This window comes from Centroberyx affinis, unplaced genomic scaffold, assembly GCF_046629955.1.
Source record: "Centroberyx affinis isolate AG114_WGS23_722 - 3 ecotype Tasmania unplaced genomic scaffold, CSIRO-AGI_Caff_v1 ptg002338l_1, whole genome shotgun sequence".
NCBI classification, from domain to species: Eukaryota; Metazoa; Chordata; class Actinopteri; order Beryciformes; family Berycidae; genus Centroberyx; species Centroberyx affinis.
The window spans coordinates 86,948-107,731 of NW_027280605.1; the positions used below are offsets into that span (position 1 = coordinate 86,948).

Here is a 20,784-nt window from a genome sequence, read left to right on the forward strand (position 1 = left end):
GAGAGGGAGAGAGAGAGAGAGAGAGAGAGAGAGTGAGAGAGAGAGAGAGAGTGAGAGAGAGAGAGAGAGAGAGAGAGAGAGAGAGAGTGAGAGAGAGAGGGAGATGGGGGATGGAGGATAACAGAAGGACACAGAGGGAGGACCTACTGTTTGCAGTCTTTTTGTTTTGCCTCCCACCAGAGATTTCCAGCGATGCAGTGTTGAAGTCTGGGAGTTCAACACTCTGTTACTGACTGTGTGTTTGTGCCTCTGAAGCAGCGAACAGTGGAATCAAACTGTCAGGTTACATCAATGGACTTTTCATTCCCCCACCTTTTAATTTCTCCTAACTTCAACTCGTTTTAATGTATCTCACCTCCTCCGCTCCCGTCTCCTCCACTCACCTCTCCACATCTTGTCATTTTGTGACATCTCCTCCCCATCTCCCCCCACCCCCACCCCCACCCCCACCCCCACCTCACCTCTCCTCTCCCTGCCGTATGCCGCCTCCCCCTCCGATTGACCCTCATCTCCTCTTCACTTCTCCTCCTCACCTCCATTTCCTCCCTCTGTCACTAGCTTGACATTTTGAATTTCAGCTGGTTATTTCCTCACCTCTCCAGCCCCCTAGCTCCTCTCTACTCACCTCCTCCACCAGGAACACAGAGCCAGAAAGAAGAAAATTAACAATCTTTTGTCACATTGAAATCACGCCTCAAGAGGGCTCATTATTCGCATAACATCTTACGGTGAACGCAGCATCCATATGCTGCAGAAACCTCACATCTCAAAAAAGGTCCTATATATAGCAGCTATATAGGACCTTTTTGGTTCTATTATTTGGTCCTATATAGCTCAATACATAGAAAATGGCATTAACACTGCCAGAGTGAGGGGTTCAATTCCAACTGGGACAGCTCATGCTAAAAATGTATGCACACACTTACATAATACTGCAAGATGCTTTGGATAAAAGCCATCAAATGGCTTTTATTTTATGTTGTTGGTTTGACAACCATGCATTTTGGAGTTCATCCAACTGGTTTTGAAAGGGTTTCATGAAGCCAGGGGTTGCAGAATTGTCTCATCCTTACAGGACCATGTGAACAATACACTACGGTATGCTTTCAGAAAAGAAAATCAATTTTCCAACATAATGGAATACAGCCACAGGACAATGGTTTTAATGTTGCTCACTCTACATTCAATAGGGCTTGAATACTGTGGAAATGTATAGAAAAAAATGTCTTCCTCTTGCCCAGCACCTACTGCACACACACACATATACACACACATCTGTGCCAGTGCAGTGCAATTTCCCACGCAAACAGCCCTCTGCAGAAGTGTGCGTTTCCATTCACAGCCCCTCTCATCTATCTCACTAATATACAGGAACAACCTGCCATAAAGCGTACTGCTGTTTACCAGGAACTGCTGTTCACAGTGAGTCACTTCAACATTAAAGGGAACCGTTGATATCAAAACTGATTCAGATGCATCAAACTAAACACCTGTTCTCAAAACAACATCAAAACAATATCAGTTTCATTCTATATTGAATTAAACCATATTTCATCAGGGGAGTTGCTCTCTGTGTAACATTTGCACTTCCCAAATAGAATCAGAACACACTCTATTGATTTCTCCATAAAAATATCAATAAAGAAACCAGAAACGTATATTTTTTAACAACTTCAAATCGATATGTGCTAAAATTAGATAACGCTGTTTGTCAATATCGATCCTATCAGTGGTCACAGTTCTGCTCCAGTTGTTTGACTAACAGTAAAACCATGCAGAATCATGATAGAGCCGCCGATTTAAAATGCTTTCCTACCACAGTCTGACTGTCAGCCAAGTTTAATCCAGTTGACTAGTAGGTTTGCTCTGATCTCATTGTTGTAGGTGACTGTCTGGTTTCTCTAAAAACTAATTGCAGTTTTATACTTAATCAAGATGTTACTCATAAGAAGAAAATAACACAATTTCCTCTCTTCAGTGATTCATACTGTTTTTCTTTGTGGGATGAATTTGCAGCTAGTCAAACAATTCACAAGACGTTGGTGGCATCAGCTGAAATAAATGGACATAACTCAAGAAAAGAGTGACACACAGATATGAACAGTAGGTATGAAATCACCAAACCAACAACTGTTTTGTTCACTGGGTATAGGCAGACTAGCTACAAAGGAAGTTCATCTGCGGCATACCACAAAAACATATAAACATAAAAAACATACAAAAAAGTAAATATAAAACAAAGAGCATGACATCAACTCCAGCCACAAGCCAGCAGCCAAACGCAATGGTTTTGTATATTTTGGCAGCAGTTTGTAAAACTGTCAATTCTACTGTGTATTTTGGCAGACGGCCTGTTGTATTATAAAAAAGTACAATGAATTTTTTTGAAATCATTTGCCTCTGTGGCTGAAAGTTTTACCACAAAAATGTAAAATTCATGTGCTATTAAATTTTATCCTTGGGCTGAATGTAATTTAGAAGCTGACATGGGATCTGCTGTCTGATTCAGACGTTTCCATAAAAGGGAAACTATGACTAGATAACTGGAAAGAAAGCTTGAATATGAGAACTTACAAGATGCTCACAATATGCTTAGATTATTTCATATGCTTAGAGGGAAGCACTAGATGACTGCATGCACATACACACACACACACAGCCTGCGAATGGCTGTCAGGAAGTCATGATAGCTGTCACTATGCTGTCACCTAACATCAAACTACAGAGAGAAGAGACAGTCAGAATAGGAGAGAAAGAGAATGACAGTGAGAGAGGCTGAACGTGGGGCGAGAGAGCAGGATGTAGGCAGAGAGAGAGAGAGAGGGAGAGAGAAAGAGAAAGAGAGAGAGAGAGAGAGAAATGTGTGCAACTGTATGAGAGTGAAGCAGGGTGTTACTAAAATGTAGCTCATTCAACCCACCCTGGGTAAATAAAATCTCTCTATCTCTCTCTCTCTCTTTGTGTCTGTCTATCTCTGAGGTTTAATAAGGCGTAACAGAGGGGGAGAGACATCTAGAACACCACAGAACTTATCAGGAGTGTGTCAGACTGAGTCACACACACACACACACACACCTGTTGATGCATGGCTGCGGGGAATGCAAACTGCTCTACACTTCAAACACAGAGAGGAGCTCATTAGGCCGTGTGTGACTGTTAAATAATGTCTTTCCTTTTGTCACACCATAATAAAACCTCTATATGAGAGAGAGAGAGAGAGAGAGAGAGAGAGAGAGAGAGAGAGAGAGAGAGAGAGAGAGAGAGAGAGAGAGAGAGAGAGAGAGAGAGAAAAAGAGAGTGAGCAGTAGTGTTTTGTTTTTTTACCTTTATTTACCCAGGGTGGGTTGAATGAGCTAGTAACACCCTGAGAAGAACAACAGAAGGAGATAATCTAGAATAAAACAACCACATTGGTATATTTTCATGTGTACTATAAGTGTGTGTGAAGGTTTGGGGGAAAACAGTGTGTGTGTGTGTGTGTGTGTGTGTGTGTGTGTGTGTGTGTGTGTGTGTGTGTGTGTGGGTGTGTAAAACCCATTAGGCTTCGTACCCCAACACGCCTCTCCCTCTCTCCACTGGGCTGAGACTCCAGACTGCACTGAGCAAACTGTGACAAGTCTCACCAGGGTGTGTGTGTGTGTGTGTGTGTGTGTGTGTGTGTGTGTGTGTGTGTGTGTGTGTGTGTGTGTGTGTGAGAGAGAGAGAGAGTGAGAGAGAGAGACTCAGGGGGTGTAAGACAACTCAATGGAGCAATTGTGTGTGCTGGCCCCATTCCCGAAATCCCATCTGCATCTCATACACACACACACACACACATACACACACACACACAAACAGCCTTGGTTTTCAAATGGGAAATCAAATTGATTTTACTCAGTTCCAGGGTCTTTGTTAAGTGCTTGGCTAAAGTGTCTTGTGAGCGGTTTGAATGCATTGATTTGGGTTTGTGGATGAAGGTGGGGGGGGGGGGGGGGCTAAATTAAGATCTCCATTTAGCAAATTCGCTCTCAACCCGGAGTCCTGAACCAAAGTGGTGAACTGGCAAACTCCTGACCACAACATCCCAGCCTCAACATTCAGGAAAGGTAATGGATTTGGGGTTAAAGGTCACCCTCGTGGGATTTTTCACTGGCAGATGAACCGCAGCACCGGCCCCTCTGAGCTGCCTGCTTTTGGCATATTTCATTATTTCCTCTTCCTCTTCCGCTCTGCTTCTGATGCACAACTCGACAGTGCATCTAAGTGGATTACACAGATTTTCATGTCAACTGTCCCAAACGACAGCATGAAACAGATGATGGAGGCCACTGATAACAGCAATGGACGCTGTTTTTTTTTTCCTAGCACACGATCCTGGAATGTGTTGTTACCAGGGGTTTTTACAGCGATGTATTCAGGAGAAAATCCTACAGGTGGGATATTTATAAGGAATGCACCAGGTTTTTGGGAGATTGGGTTTGTCAACGTACCCATTAAATAATGAGAACATAAACACCAAAATCATGCATGGGTTCCCGGTAGATCATCTCTGGTGCTCCATGCTAACTCTTTAGCATACACTATGTTGAGTGATAGTAGGCGACTAGCATCGTCCAAAGTAAGAAGACTGACCTTAATACAAACTTTGTTTTTGAGGGTTTTTTATATGGCCTCTACATTCATAAAAGATTCATATAGCTTAAGGAGCCAGGTTTATTTTTGGAACCATTTCAGGTGAGCAACCACATATTCATCTGCTGCACGGTGATTTTCAGTTGTACACTCCCATCGCCCACCACAATTCACTTCCTATATAAACAGGGAAAATAGTCCCTGGTAGTTCACTTTTTTTTTTACCAATTTCCAACACAAAACTGCCAGACTTGCCTGCATATTTGGATATTTAAAATGACTTACTGTTTAGCTTTAGGGCTGCTACATTTTCTCATTTTCTCACCATTAGTCACCAACTATCAGTCAACATTGTGGACTCTAAATTGTTAGCATGGAACACTGGAGCGAACAATCTACCGGGGACACGTGGATGATTTTGCTGTTTCTGTTCTCATCACTTAATGGGTAAGCTGACCAACGGGCCAATCTCCCAAAAGCTAGGTCCTCTAAGGTCAGCCTGCCGCCTGTTTCAGACTGACCCACCATCCACTCATCTGTTCCCCTGCCTGCCTGTGATGGTGCAAAGCTAATAGACACAATAGACCGAGCTCAGGTTCATGGTGTCCATTACAGCTATTGTTGTAGCACTGAAGTTCATACCTTTGAACACACACACACACACACACACACACACACACACAGAGACAGGCAGGTCTTTTCATGTTCAGTGATATGGGTCAGAGATGGGGCCTTCTGTGTGCCTGTCTGGGACTGCAGGAGGACTTGAAAGAGCAACGAAAGAGCAAGAGATAAAAAGTGAGAAAGAGAAAAAGAAAGAGCGATAATACAGTCGATTCACAGTTGTGGACAGAGGCAGTGAGGGTTATCTGTGAAAGGGAGAGGGGGAGGGAGGGAGGAGACGAGGAGGGAACAAGAGGGCAGGAAGGGCAGAAGAGAACAAGAGAGGCAGAACGGACAGGAGACAGGAACCGGGACATTTCTCTCCCCGTATATATCACTGTGTCGTGATGTTTTTCATCTTTCTACCTGAATTAAAAGATGATCCTTTATGTGCTGACTAAGTTGCACCCAGGGAGCCAGAATCCCCGTGCAGAGGCGTCATAGAGCCAAAAATGGACAGTCATCAAAACAAAAAAATGTTAAATCTCAATTTCCTGAAAACTTTTGGCAAATGTGAGACTTTCATCTGACGGTAATGATTATTCAGCATCGTCAAAGCCGCTCATTGCCTGCTGTTAGGCTGTGGGAGTTTGGAACTAATTTGAGCAAATGACTCCTGATAATGGGGCAGGTTCAAATTCAATTTTAGCAAAAAGTGACAGCGCTGCCGGAGACACCGAAAAGATGGAATGGGAAACAAGGGGAAGACGAGAGAGAAAGAGGGAGGAAGGAAGGGAGAGAAGTGTGGGAGAAGGGGGGTGGAGTGAAAGATGAATAAGGGAGTAAAATAGAGAGAATAGAGGAGAGAGAGAGAGAGAGAGAGAGAGAGAGAGAGAGAGAGAGAGAGAGAGAGAGAGAGAGAGAGATAGAGATAGAGATAGAGATAGAGATAGAGATAGAAAGAAAGAAAGAAAGAAAGAAAGAAAGAGAGAGAGAGAGATTGCTGAATCATCTGAGTGTGTCAGCAGAGGGAAAAAGTAGGTCAGGGCGGGAAAGGGGGAGGTGGAGAGGAAGAGAGGTGGGGTGTGTGTGTGTGTGTGTGTGTGTGTGTGTGTGTTGGGGAGGGGGGTGGGGTGCAGAGGGTGGGGATGTTAAAATCCCCAATCAAGTTGTCAAAACTCTTTCATCAAGCCCTTGTTTCCTCTCCTTTTCCCCACCCCCTTTCCTCCCTGCTGTCTTTGAACCCCCTCCCCCTCCCTGCTAACAGTAAGTGATCGTCCCGTCCCGGACCACAGCGGTTGTCTGTGATTATTATGACCAGAAATGCTCCAGTTCGCTGCAGGCAAGTCACTTAAAAAGTTGTAATGATCCGCTTGTTGTCGAGCGCTTTCATTAGATTGTTTACTACGGCAAAATTGTAATGATTTGTGAAAATTGCAGGCCCTGTTGTTTTTTAAAGAGAATCTGAAAGGAGTGTTTTAGTGCTTTTTTTGCACTAAAAAGGACAGAAACAGGTCAACATTGCCAACCTTGGCAAGATTTGGATGAATTTGCGAAAACATATTGTAGTCGTAAACTCACTGGAGTGGAGTGATTGATGAGAGCGGACACCTCAGCTCAAACTAGTTTGAATCAAGACCCCATGTCAATTTCCTAAATAAAGTCAGTGTAGAACAGGCAGGTTTGATTCCCTGGACGCTGAGGTCATCAATGTTAGGTTACTGATAGCCACTGAAATCGCAGCACAGTACATGTTACCTCATATCATAGGAGGTTAGCTGGAACAGCAACAAACTGTACGTCTATAAATATTTTCTTTGCCATACAAGGACAAAAACCTTCTGTAAGCTAGAGCGGGAAGGTGTGTTTTAGTAAATGGATATCATGTGCATGCATTCAAACACAGTAGCAGCTGTATTGTGTGTGTTGCTGTGTGTGTGTGTGTGTGTGTGTGTGTGTGTTTGTGTGTGTGTGTGTGTTTGGGCTGAGCCAGAACCAACATTTCTTCTGTCTCCATCAGTTTCCTGTGGCGGGTGATTTGGTCACATGTGTGTGTTGTTACACATATAGAACACATGGTGTGTGTCTGTGTTTGCCTTTTTATGTGTGTGTATGTGGGTGTGTGGGTGAGTGATTACATGTAGTAAGAGGGAGACAGTCATAAACACATCAAGAGCAAGATACCAACTCAGCTTGTAATACATCAAGTTTCAGAGACAAACATGTGCCACAGACGAAGTTACAGACTTGGAGCAGATGTGAGACTTTCAATGACGGCTAATTACACAGCCAAACACTGGCTCTTTAACTTTTTTTTGGCACACAAAGGAGAAATGTATTTTTTCGCCATGGGAGACAGGCCCATTAAAACAAATTGCTACTCTTGTCATGTGCCGGCTCCCCGGAGGAAGGCATGCATCTCATTTTGGGTTTTGACCTATAGTTTAAGAAACCAGGCCAGTGACCTTTATCATCCCATTTTTATGTACCGTCATGGTGTTTCGGTTGCTCTTCTACACTGGTGAACCAGCTCATATGTAAGAGGTGATGAGGCTGAAGAGGCTCAGACAGTATTCCCACTGCGCCAGTACTGTATCATATGTTTTCTCCATTGTGTTTTTGTTCACAGTTTGGTTCAGTTATCATAAATATTTCGTACTGACCCATTTCCTTAAGGATGCAGCCTTGCCGGGACATCATCATTACATTGGTGACATGCAAGCAGCACACAAAACCACTTAGTATTTAAACAGAAAACCAAAGGCTGCTGATGCTGAGCCATATTATCTATATTATATCTATGGTAGCCGCTGCAGCAGGGTGTGGAAAACTACTGGTTCGTTCAGAAAGGGCAGTCGAATGACATCCAAAAGAGTAAACTCAACAAAATAATTCAGTCCCTTTCTTTTTATTGAATGCAATTTATCATATTTAGGTGATCGCAGTAGAGAATATCATTGCTTCTATGAATCCTGGTCATTTGTCACACTTACCAGAGAGCGAAGACATGCATTCTGGTTTCACTTGGTTTTTCGACCACTCTCAGAGTTTGGTAATGTGATGTGAAACGCTCACAGAGGACACAGAGTACCAAGATTTTGGTGCCTACTTCTTCTTGAACTCTGCCAAATGTGATATGCTGTTGAGAGGTTTTAATTGTTTACAAATTAGGTGTCCCTTCTTGTAGACTGATAAATTTAATTTCAATTAATTTGGCAATGCTACATTTTGAAGAAAACCCAAACATGGATAAACACTTCTTTCATGGTTGCTTCATGATATCAAATCATTGATTAATCTGAATTAGAATTAAGTTCCAACAGTACAGATGCAGGAATTTAAATCACTCCAGGTATTCAGCTTTATGTTGCATAATCCCACAACATGCCTCAAGAAATAAGAATGAGAACCTGTCTAACCAGATGCTAATCTGTGCAGCAAGAAAAAACAGATCTGCAGTATGCCGATTCTCTGATGCCACAATTATCTCAACTGCGCAGTGGCATTTGATTCAGCTGCGTTCCTATCTTCAATTTAATCATTTAGCTGACATGAGCCACACACCATGTCCCAACACCAGTCTCTGCTGGCGGACTGCTGTTTTTAGCTCCAGAGCGGTGTCTTGCTGTAGTTACACACTACTGGGTCAATCATTCACCGTCCGGGACAGTGAACCCCGGCCTGTGAACACATCACACACTCTGCGGCTGCCACCTTAATGGACAGGAGCAGAAAGAAGAGTGACAGCCGTGAGCGAGACAGAGAGAAGGAGGGGAAGTGTAGGAGGTGAGAAGGAGGGAAAGAGTTTGACAGGGACAAATAACTTTAGCCCTTTTCACACACAGATCCCGGAGGATTAACGTGCTTCCGGCAGTGCTAGTGGTTTCCCCTATTCACACTATTAGCTACTATCTGGAAAATTTTGATGTTGAATTTGTTCAAACATGGCATAATGTTGCGTTTAAGGTACATGACGGAAGACATAATTTTGTTAACATTTTTTAAAAATGGCGGATGAAGAGCAGCATACCAAGTTTCTCCTACTATTGTTTAATGTGCATATTAATCTCATCCTCCACTCAGATGGCTATTGGCTCCCTTGTTTCTGAGTCTATCCAATTTCCAGACAATTTTATGAAAACAAAATTTGCTCACTTCGCCGGTTTTCAAACTTTCAACTCTCCCGCTCCAAAATAAATGCTGCCGTGAGAGAGTCAGACAACGAAATACGCCACTTCAGATTGTCTTGTGAGCACGCTTGAAGATTCCCAGGAATTTTACAAGGTCTTGATGGGGGAATTACCGGATTAACTTTTCCGGAATGTTGACTCACACATGACTCCGACAGAACATTTCCGGAATATTTCTGGGTGAAGCTGCATGTGTGAAAGGGGCTTCTGACAGCCATGAGCGGGTTGTACTGTAGTAATGAAACCATATAGTATCACACATATAGGAGGCTAATACAACTACACATTCAGGTGGGCCTACTACAGCACTCCAAATACTTGAAGCTCTGCCCAAAGTTCAGCCTTGGTTAGCTGTACCTACATCAAATATTCAGCTAGCAGCAGACTTGGCCTCGTCTCCAACATGACATTAGACTCCAGAGCATAACTACACGCAGCAGGGGAGGCGTGAAACAACCTATTCCAAACCAACCCAAGCTAAGGTGTTAGATATCTTAGCTATTCTTAGCCCTCCTGATGGGGTCTGACACAATCACATCTGCTCCACCCCCACCGAGCTGCAAGCGCAGATAAATCAAACCTACCTTTTAAGGCAGAAATGCACAGAGACACAGAAACAGGCGCAGGGCAGCTGGCTGAAGAGCTCAGGATATTCTGTTACTTTCTTTATACCAGTGGTTTCTAAAACTGTGGGTTAGGGCCCAAAATGGGTCACAGGCCTGTTTCTGGTGGGTCGCCACATGACAAGAATAATGTGTTCTCATGATTGGCTCCCAGGATGACAGACTGAATTCCTGGCCACCTCAAAAAAAAAAAAAAAAAAAAAAAAAAGGAAGCAGTTAAGTATGAGAGAAAGAAAGTAAGCATGAGAGCAGAGAAAGTGAATTTGTGCAAGATAGAAGCAGAGAGAAAGCAGGAAGGGAAAGAGAGAAAAAAGAGAAAAGTAAAGGAAAAAAGGGAAAGAGAAGGTGGGAGAGACAGAGGGAATGAGTATATTACCATATGGCCTGTTGGAAAGAAACTGGAGAGCTTAATGACATCACAGACTCTGTGAAATATGGCTCGAGTCACGAGAACATGTGTAACTACACACACACACAGTCTTTGAGAGATAATCACACATCCACACATTTACATGATTATGTTGACATACACACTAATAATTCAATATTATACTTTGATAAAGGCAATAAAAACTGTCATGTAAATGTATCTGATTATCTTAATCGGGGTAAGGTCATACTCCTGGTTAAAACACCTACATGTTTCGATTTATTGACGCAGTAACCTGGATGTTGTATTTACACAGCAAACAACACGGCACAGTGCATATAGACATATAGACTAAATGTAAACCGAGTTATTAGAGAAATTGTGTTATTTCAATCCATGTAAACACTGTAATCAAAATACTACCTTAATGCACACATAAACAGTGACAAACAGACCACACACAGCACGTTCCTTGACATATGGACCATTATATAGGCCTACCAATATACTTCCACATCCAAACATATAATCACACTTAAGCAAAGTAAGTAATCATAAAATGAGTTTCTATGTTTGCCGCTCAGCTACCCTACAAACTGCCTGCTGGCAGTGTATTCCTCACTGGGACCAATGGGCACAACAGCTTATTTGGAAGTAACAAAGAGTTTCCTACCATAAATCATCGTATATGAACTCGTACAATTACAACTTGCAGAGGCTGTATGGGCTCCTGAGGCAGCGAAACTAAAAACAGTGTTAAAAACAGACTGTTACAGCATAATCCCGTGGCGATAGGAACCTTGGACTGGGTTTATGTTAATATAGAGGGCTTATGATAAAATAGAGGCATACTTTACAATCATATTAAACGTATGCCTCTATTTTAACATAAACCCCATCCAAGGTTTCTGTCACCAGAGGATTAAGCCATAACAGTCTGTTTTTAACACCAGACTAGTTTTGCTGCCTCAGGAGCCCATTTTTTAAAGGATGTGATTTTCACTTTTTCCCCCAGAATGTCAGCCTTTTGGACAAGTTACCTTTTTTCCTGCTTTTCTGTGTCGTCCTGATTAGACACTTAATTTTAGAGAACGTAGGACTCAGGGATCAGAACACGACATGACTTGGGGGAAAAAAGCATTTTATTTCATCCTCTTCTGTAAAATTGTGTAATAGCTTTGTATATTACATAGGCCAGTCTCGCACACACAGATACGAGCAAAACATACACAGACACACACACGTAAAAAAACACACACACAAACTCAGAGTCCGACATCTGATGACGTGTCCCCAAGAGAGACAAGTCGAGAGAAAAAAACAGCAGAATGGGAGAACATGTGGTCAAAGACACACACACACACACACACACACACACACACACACACACACACACACACACACACACACACACACACACACACACACACACACACACACACACACACACACACACACACACACACACACACACACACACACCAGAACTCTCTAATTTTGCATTTAACCTAATTCCTCCACTGTGCCATTTACAGGACATACAGAGGCAATTGTAGTCTGCGATTTGTGTACATTTCTATGGCTGTGTGTATAAGTATGTTGTACAGTCTATGGATATTGGTCATTTTAAGCCTCCAGTGATGAGTTTCACAGCCAGCCAGCCAGTCAGCAAATCAGTCAACCAGCGAGCCATTCAGTCTGTGAATCCTTCCATATTTCAAACAATTAGAGGAGGCTAGTAGAGCTGATGAGTCAGCAGCTCTGCTTCCTGAAACCCATTTCAACATCAGCTACTTTTACCGGCAATCAAGACACTTTACACAGCTCTTCTTTACTGGTATTGGCCAATAACATCACTAACATTAACCCTGGAATTTGGACCTTGTGTGTGTGTGTGTGTGTATGTGTGTGTGTGTGTGTGTGTGTAAGTCCCGTGATGTTTCTGCCAGCACGCTAGAGGTTTACAATCAGGTCATTTCAAAAACTCGCTCTTAAAAAGGAAAAATCCACCTTGGATTTCTTACACTGTTAAGATATCAATCTGTGATGTTTAATGCATTCCAGGAGTTATTTTGTGATGAAGTAATTTACTTTTTTGTTGTACCCACTTTCCCTCAACCTGCCTGATCCCCTTCTACTCCAGTGAGTCATTTCCTACATTTCCCAGAATGCTTTTCGACGACCCACAGAGAATGTGCCTGAGCATTTCAGACAGCGATAGCGATAGCAAGAGGTTTTCCAGTTGAGAAAAAGGAAGTTGAGTCCCTGATGCAAAACACAACGGCCTGTGGATTGCATAATGGTCTATTGAGGCTGCTGTTAGTGGAGAAACCGGTATCTCTGCCTCTTCTACGATGGATTTCTCCCTGTATGTTTGTTGAATGCTGGTGCAAAGTGGTGAGTTTAGAAGCTCTTACTCTTTGATTCTGAGGTGTGTGCTGTTTCAAATAGCTGAAAACGTCCGAAACGCCATGCAACGCCAACCGCCAACAGCTTTTTCAAAGTGCTTTAGGGTGGATTTTTTGTTTGAGCAGCCATGATTTGATGCAGAGTAAGAAACCAACACCTCCTACCAGCCCAGTGCTGGTAAATGTTTGCCTGCGGCTGGTAAATTTGTTTTATCTACCCACCGCTTTGGCAGATGACCAACCATCATTTGGATGTTTCTTTACATTTTAAAAATCAGCTCAGCTGGTGAAGTACAGAGAGCGGCTGGTAAGCTTTGGAATCCAGCAGCCTCTGAGGCCCGAGGATGGAAGTCAGATTCCTATCCTGATCTTATCCAATGGACAAACTGGAAAGGATCCACCTGAGTTTCAATGTAGGAGCGACTTTGTGGTGCCGCTCCGGTGGATAAGTGCTCTATCTGCCATTCCACATACGGGACATTTTGGAGATTTGGCTCTAGTACATCCTTTCTCACATCTGCTCCTTCTCTCTCCACTGTATATTGACTAATAAAAGATAAATTAGGGCAATTCCATATTATGGCAACAATTCAATATTATCATTTATCAACTTTCAAAAAATTATACTGTGATGAAATCGTGAGAGTTACCGTGATACTCTATTCTGTTGTCTTAATTTATCATGAAAAGCAAATAGAGTTTTACCATACTCTTTATTAGCATGCAGTTAGTGTGATGAACAACAATTTTATTATTTAACCTGCGATTTTCCATGTTAGCAGATATATGGGTTTATATATCAACAAAGTAATTTCTTATGATTATCATGATATTCATTTTGTACATATTGTCGAGTCCTAGCAGAAATGCCAAAAAAAACATTTCAAAACAAGGGTCTGCTTCCAAGGGTCTGTACCACAGAGTGATCCATGTCACAGTTTACAGGTTAAGGTCAGTGCAGAACGTCGGCACAGGGATCCATACACCTACTGTCAAGGTTTCAGTATAAAGATGAGGTGGGAGGCCTGTATGTATTTGTTTTGTAAGTCAGCAGTAACACAAACAGTTGAGAGCAAGGCTGAGGGGGCGGCTAGACAGAGATTTTGTATCTGTCAAAAACAGACTGAGCCAATATATTCTCTATTGGGCCCATAAGTTGACGGATGACGGAGAGAATGGAAGGCTGTCCGTCTTTTTTACGCAGTGCTGTCCATATTTACCTCCGCCAAGGAGGTTATGTTTTCGGTGCAGTTTGTTTGTTTGTTTGTCTGTTAGCAGGATTACGGAAAAACTACTGGCCCGATTTTCATGAAACTTCGTGGAAGGGTGTAGCATGGGCCAAGGAAGAACACATTCAATTTTGGAGCGGATCCGGATCCGACTCACGAACAAGCAATAATAGCACAAACCTTGGTGGAGGTCTGCGCTCTCCAAGTGCCCTTCTAGTTATTGTAAGTCAAAAGTTGAAACAGCAAACAGAACTAGTATGGCCTGGCATAATATTGGTGCAGCAACTGGTCTTCTAGTTTAGATATATAGAAACACAGTGTTCAAATTGTAAATCCTAACACTTTAGTTGGCTAATAAGTGTAGCAATATGGGAGTGTCAATAGCAAGGAGCTTGTGCTTGTTGAGATCTATGTTTCATCTTTCTACAAATTATCCACCTGCCATTTTTCAAAAACACCACACCTCTGTTTCACATTCCAATGGGACAATGAATGAAGAGTGACAGATCCATACAAACTTCATACGTTTCATCTGTTTCTGTCTAAACGCCTCCTAAGACAAACACACCCACAGATATTTAGTAACGGCTGTGCAGCGTTGTGGATCCACTCACTTCAAATTGTCCACCACCAATAGTAAACCTACTGTGGTGAGAAATTGGCTTTTTTCCCACATATGGACAATGCATGAAACTCAAAGCTGGAGTACTCAAACAACCACTGCCACTGTTCAGCCAAGAAGTGCCTTTGCCATGGCAACACATCATGGACAAATCAAAGTTCAATGGCAGTGATTGGAAGTGCACCAACTAAATTAACATTCATGAATAGGTATTGTAATGAGATTGCCCATTTTTATTTAGTGATTTGTGTGTCCTTGCCACAGAGGAAGGGCACAGGCAAAACCTCCCTCCCTACCAGGCCTATTTGAATAGCTTGGCCTGATAACAGGAATAGAGATTACTGCTGCGCACCAAGTGACCAAACTAGGCTGACTGTTACAAGGTTAAGTTTTGAGGACGTCAAAATCTCAGTGTTTTGACGTAGTTGCAATAATGTGACGAGCTGAATTCACAAGGGTTGCTCCCTTTCTCTTTTGTTTCCTTGATGTTTGAACAAAAACAGATCTTTTAAAAAATCTGGTCTCAGTGTTGATCCCAAGAACAATAGATTTCCTCATCCCTTTCAACTTTGCTATCAATGCTCCATCTAATCTAGTTTAGAGCAGCTCTCCTGCTGCTCTCATATTCAACATGCTGCTGTGTTTAACTACAGAGAATCTGCCAACGACTGAGGACAGAAGGATGGATGGATGCAGCAAAGACACTAGCCCGAGGAACAAGAGAGAGAAATCAAGAAAAGAGATGGGAATAAAGAAAGAACTACAGAAAGACAGAAAAAGTACAAGAGCAAAATAGTCAAAGAAAGGCTGAAAGAAAGCAATGATGAGTGAAGAAATGATGGAAAGAACAAAAGATAAAGAAAGAAACAAGGAGTTCTGACAGATCAGGATGGAGTGCAGCTTTCTCTCTGCTAACCTGAGGGCAGAAGAAAAACAGAGAGCATGAAAAAGAGAGAAGAAACTGCTCCTTTAGAAACCTACATTTATGGTGATATTAGCTAAACTATTTGTCTTTTTGCTTGCGAGTCTCCCACGTCTGAGCCGGTCTCTCCGCCTGGCTGTATCTGTCTGTATCTATAAATCTGTCTCTCTGTCAGCCTGTCCACAGTAGCCAGTCAGTAATTGTGTTGCAGGGCCAGCAGACCGGGCCTAACACCTCCTGACTGATGGAAATAAAAGCTGCCAACCCAGCCACAACCCTCGCCTCTCTCTTTCTCTACAATCCCCCCCCCCCCCCATTCTCCCTCTGTCTTTCGCGTCGTCTCTTCCTCTCTCCTTTCCCTCTTAGGCGGATTGATCCAGGGTCACTGGTTTAATCCCCCGAGCCAGCTGGAAAACTCTGGGTGGGCCAGGTGAGGGAGTAATAGTTTCTCTCCTCCCACAACAACTACCATTAAGTTACCCTAGAGCAAGCCCACCCCCCCACCCCCAACATGCACCAGTGGAGCTGTTCAGTGACCAACAGCGCAAGACTACTGCTGTACTGGGAGGCTCCCAGGTATGAAGGCGTGCAACTCTAATGTGAGTGTGAAGCAGTTTCCTGCTGAAAAAAAGAAAAGAGTGTTTTTGGTTAACCTTACCCTAGGAAAACAAAGCATTTGAAAAAGCCAAAAGCCAGAAGCCAGAAGTGACACAACTACTTAAGCATCTCTGTTTCCACCCTGAATCAAGTGGAACATCTGTCAGCAGTGATCGTCACTTTAAACAGGTACTTGAACATTACCTATGAAGAAAACTCCCCAAAAAGCTACACACAGTCAATACTTCAAACAAAAACTACATCTGAGAATGTTGCAAAACTCTGGGTTCCACAGCTTTATTTAAACCTTTCATTGATTCGTTTTTTTACTCTGTGGAACTGAATTGAGTTAGTTAGCAATAATAGCGCTGCTTACTGTCTGGAATTACATTGTGTTCTGGCAATATAAGATTATTGAACTACTGGGGTCTCAAGTGGTTTCAATGGCACAACTCTTATATAGATGGCTCTAGCTACAGAACTACAGGGAACTCAGCTGATGACAACAATGGTTGACAATCACTCCAGTCCAATACTGATTCATTTTCTCTCCCTCTCTCTGTCTCTGTCACACACACACACAGAAGCCCTAACATCTGCCTTGGCTGAGTTCATCAGAAAAGCCAAGAAGCAGAGTTTGGCAGAGACAGCATGTAAAATAGTCAGTATTACATGGTGTGTGTGTGTGTATAAGCGTGCATGTACAGGAAAGGTGTGAAGTGTACATACAGGTGTCCATGCGTACAGTGTGTATTTAGTGTGTGGTTGGATAAGAACGCGAGCCCCCATGGGCATGTGTGTGTCAGTGATTTTATGCCTGTGTGTGTGTGAGCTGACAATGATGTCATGCCTTAGTCCGGCGGACAGTGCAGGCTGCTGCTGCTGGCTGCGTTGAGGGCCGGAGACACAGCACACGCCTCACTCTGCATACTGCCTACTAAATAACTGCACACACCATTCTACATCCATAATGCAGCATCAACACATGCACAGTCAGAGAGACTGTGTTGTGCAGTTGGGTTCATTTTTCTCACATTTTACTGGTTTTAAACAGCTAGTGAAGCCATACTGTCTACAATGAGAGATGGGTATATTGATAGAGCCACAGTTTGAGACAAGCACAGACAGGCGAGATCTTAAAGCCTACAGCTGCAGATAGCGACGACTACACCTTCCAGACAGCATCACAGACTCCCACGGTCCCCACTGAGCTAATTCATGTGTGCCGCTCAATTAGCTGGAAGGACGGCCCTGAACTCACTTCTTCAGGCCTGTGACACGGGCAGCAGTATCACTTCCTGCTGGAGCCACCAACAAGTGGCCAATCGAAAACCTCCGGCGGTTCAGAACGCACTCGACAACACTGGGAATTCAGCGGTCCCATCCTCTTTTGGGTGACAGCTAAGCTTGTTCTGCATCAGCTGTGGACAATGTGTGCATGAGCAGTTCCTGTGTGATTTGTCGTTGCCCACTCACTCTAGCCCTTGCCCCAACGCTGTGAATCTGTCAATGTGAATAAGGTTCCTAGCAGATATATACTCTTTTTGGAGATTATTTTAAAATGACATTTCTGCTTTTTTTTTTTTTTTTTACAGTGTAATGAGTATAATTTATGAGAGAGAGCAAGAGGGAGAGACAGACAGAAAGAGAGAGAGAGAGGAGACAGACAGACAGACAGACAGACAGACAGACAGACAGACAGACAGACAGAGAGAGAGAGACAGAGAGAGAGTGTATCGTGAGATTGGACCTATGCAAAACACGTTATCCCACTGATCACCTCGACGCCCTTTAATGGAAAAAAAAATCTCTCGCTCTGATTACAGCTTTGTTAAATCCAATTACTGTCTGTATCTTTGTTCAAATGGCTGATAACAGCCTTGTTAATGAAGTCGGTGTTTGTCGGTTTTCCCTGTGGTTCAGTGCCACCCACCAGCGCTGCCGCCCCTATCTGCCCTTTACCTCCCCTATCACACCACTGATTGGCAGGAAAAGAGACTCAACAATGGGACGTTATCTCCCCGAGAGCTGGCAGGAAAACCCCCTGAGATCCGTCCAACAAGGAAGACATTCTTGGGGCAACACTGTACTTGCAGCTACGTGAGTTTGAACCCAACTGTTGAATGTCTGTCTAGTTTTGCTGTCACTCTGCTGTGTATGCTGTGCATTAGGTAGAAGGGAGGAGCCAACGTGTGACAAAGGTCAAACTGAACTCATGACTTCCATCTAGTCTTCTCCTTCCATCATTTCTGTCCATCTTCTCCACTGTGCACCATTTAATACCAGGTAGTCTGTGACACCAAACATTTTCCCTTTTCAGGATGTTTTAATGGATTACTTATTGAAAAACGCTGAGCGGCTGCAAATATTCACTGCTTCACAAGAACTTCAGAAGGCTTTTGTCTCCAAGGTTAAAAGCATAATAATGAATTTCTATATCAGAAATTTTCCACAAACCATCTTGCAAACCCCCAAAATCATCTAGTCTCCCCCAGGTTTAGAACCGTCAGAATGAGGTGGCAAGTGAATCAGAGAAAGACAAAGTATACTCAATATCCCTGTGTACACTGTTGCACTATTACAAGTAACTTAAGACAAACTTTGCCACTGAACTAGTTCAAAATCTGTGATCAAAGAGACAAGAAGAGCGTTCTGTAAAAAAAGGTCTGCTCCTGGGTTCTAAAGGCAAATTAAATGCAGTTTACCTTCCCAGGTCCCTTGTTTAAACTGATTAAATCAGCTGCTGTGTGGCGACACCAGCCTGGTGCCAACAGTCACTCACGCAGGCTACACATTAATGCTGCCCGCACACCAACGCTGGAGAAAGTTACTGTGTTTGAGTGCACATCACAGAGTGTCCCTTTGACCCCCTTCCCCACCACACATACACACACACACACACAGCTATCAGCCTAATGGAAAAGTAAAAGGGCTGCTCTGGTTGACTGGAGCAAAGCAAACAGAGAGACAGATAGGACAAGACAAGAGACAGGTGGAATACACACAGGGCATTCTCACACACACACACACACACACTCTTGTTCACACACAGACGCAACACAGACACAACACACACTAAAACACACACACAACCGGATCTGGAGGGGTAATACAGGCAGTGTACTGTGCACACACTCGCCCACACAGAGGATTTCATACATGGACACAGCAGGATGGGCTGCATTAACACGGGTGGAAACACATACACACACAACAAGCTAGATGTTCTTGTGCTCTCTCTTGCTCACTCCGTCTCTCTCTCTCTCTCTCACACACACCATGAGCTGGATGTGCTTGTGCTCACTGTCTCGTTTTTTTCCCTCTCCCCCCCCCCCTCTCTCTCTCTCACTCACACAGTTTAGGTTCTCAGTGTTAACACATGTCTTCCTCTGCATGTGGTCACCTGTATGATATTTAACTTGTAGATTGGCATACATTGCATGTATGGGCCTGGTCCATTATGAATGGAATCCATACATACCATACCAATTCAACCTGAACAGTAATAATACTAACATATCCCAGTGGCTTTAAGATGGATAATGGTCCTACAGTGGGCGTTTACAGGCCTATTAGGTTGCATTTGCTGTAAACCAAACACATGACACACAGGTAAAGGAGAATGAGCTCAGCTGTGAAAATAGTTTTAATGCGAGAGGACACGGAGTAGACACGGAGTACACAGCAGGGGAAACACGAGAGAATGGGTGAAAAGCTGGAAACAATCTAGGAAAAAAATCATGTGAGTTGTGCGTCCAGAAAACAACGCTAAACTCCTAGTTTTAAACAAACTAAAAAAAAATAATCAGAGAGCATCTCTCTGAGCTTTAAACCGGTTAGTCAGCATATACTTCCTGCTTGCCCATGTCCCAGTACAGCAGCTAGTGATGACGTGCTCTAAAGGCTAACCCCCCGGCCCCGCGAGCCAGGCCAGCAGGCTAATAATAATCACTCTACGTGGTTTCACTTTAAAATCCTGCATTTGGCTTCAAGTGTAAAAGCGGTCCTGACATGATAAAGTGGTCACCGGGCTGCCCCGGTGCGGCCGTGCTCGTGCTCCACTCCCGCTGCCACAGGAAGGCAATCAGCAGTCACAGCGGGAGGTCTGTGCACGCGAGCCCGGCCAGCCCCGCTACCCTGCTGCCCTTGTCCACACTCATCTCCACTAAATCAATGCCTGCCCACTGATAATAGCAGGCCCTTTTTTTATCACATGCCTCATAGCACCGCTGTAGTCGCAATACCCACCTCCGAATAACAGCGACAAATTACACCGCACCATCTTTGCTTTGCTTTGTCCTGGAAGAAACCCCACACAGTATTTTTGTGGCACCCAGCCTGAGACGGACAGTGTGTCCAGAAAAGACAGTCGAGGGAAGAAAATCTTACCTTTCGACTCAACGTTGTCCCCGAGTAGAAGTAGTAGGCTATTCCCAGCACCCACAGCACCGCAAAACACAACATTATCCTCGATTTCCTCCGCATCGCTTTCTTGTTTTTTTTTCGTCTGTCTGTCTGCCTATACTGTGCGGGTTTTGTCGCTTTTGGCTAGCGGCTCGTCCCGGTCGGCTGTATCCGCGCAGGACGCTTCGCCGTGCGGCTTCGGGAG

At 43.6% G+C, this 20,784-nt stretch overlaps 1 protein-coding gene across 2 annotated transcripts in view; it reads right to left on the minus strand.

The window, feature by feature from the left end:
* Positions 1 to 20,784, minus strand: part of galnt2 (UDP-N-acetyl-alpha-D-galactosamine:polypeptide N-acetylgalactosaminyltransferase 2) — a 61,763-nt gene extending 40,979 nt beyond the window's left edge. Inside the window, exons 1-2 of one of the 2 annotated variants that reach the window (XM_071533198.1) lie at positions 20,573 to 20,784; positions 433 to 456 (exon numbers count right to left, since the gene is read on the minus strand). In XM_071533198.1, the coding sequence (XP_071389299.1) occupies positions 433 to 456; positions 20,573 to 20,660 (112 nt within the window). In that variant the 5' untranslated portion in view covers positions 20,661 to 20,784. Of the gene's footprint in view, positions 1 to 432; positions 457 to 20,564 lie in introns of both variants that reach the window. The other variant, XM_071533197.1, reaches the window with a different exon arrangement.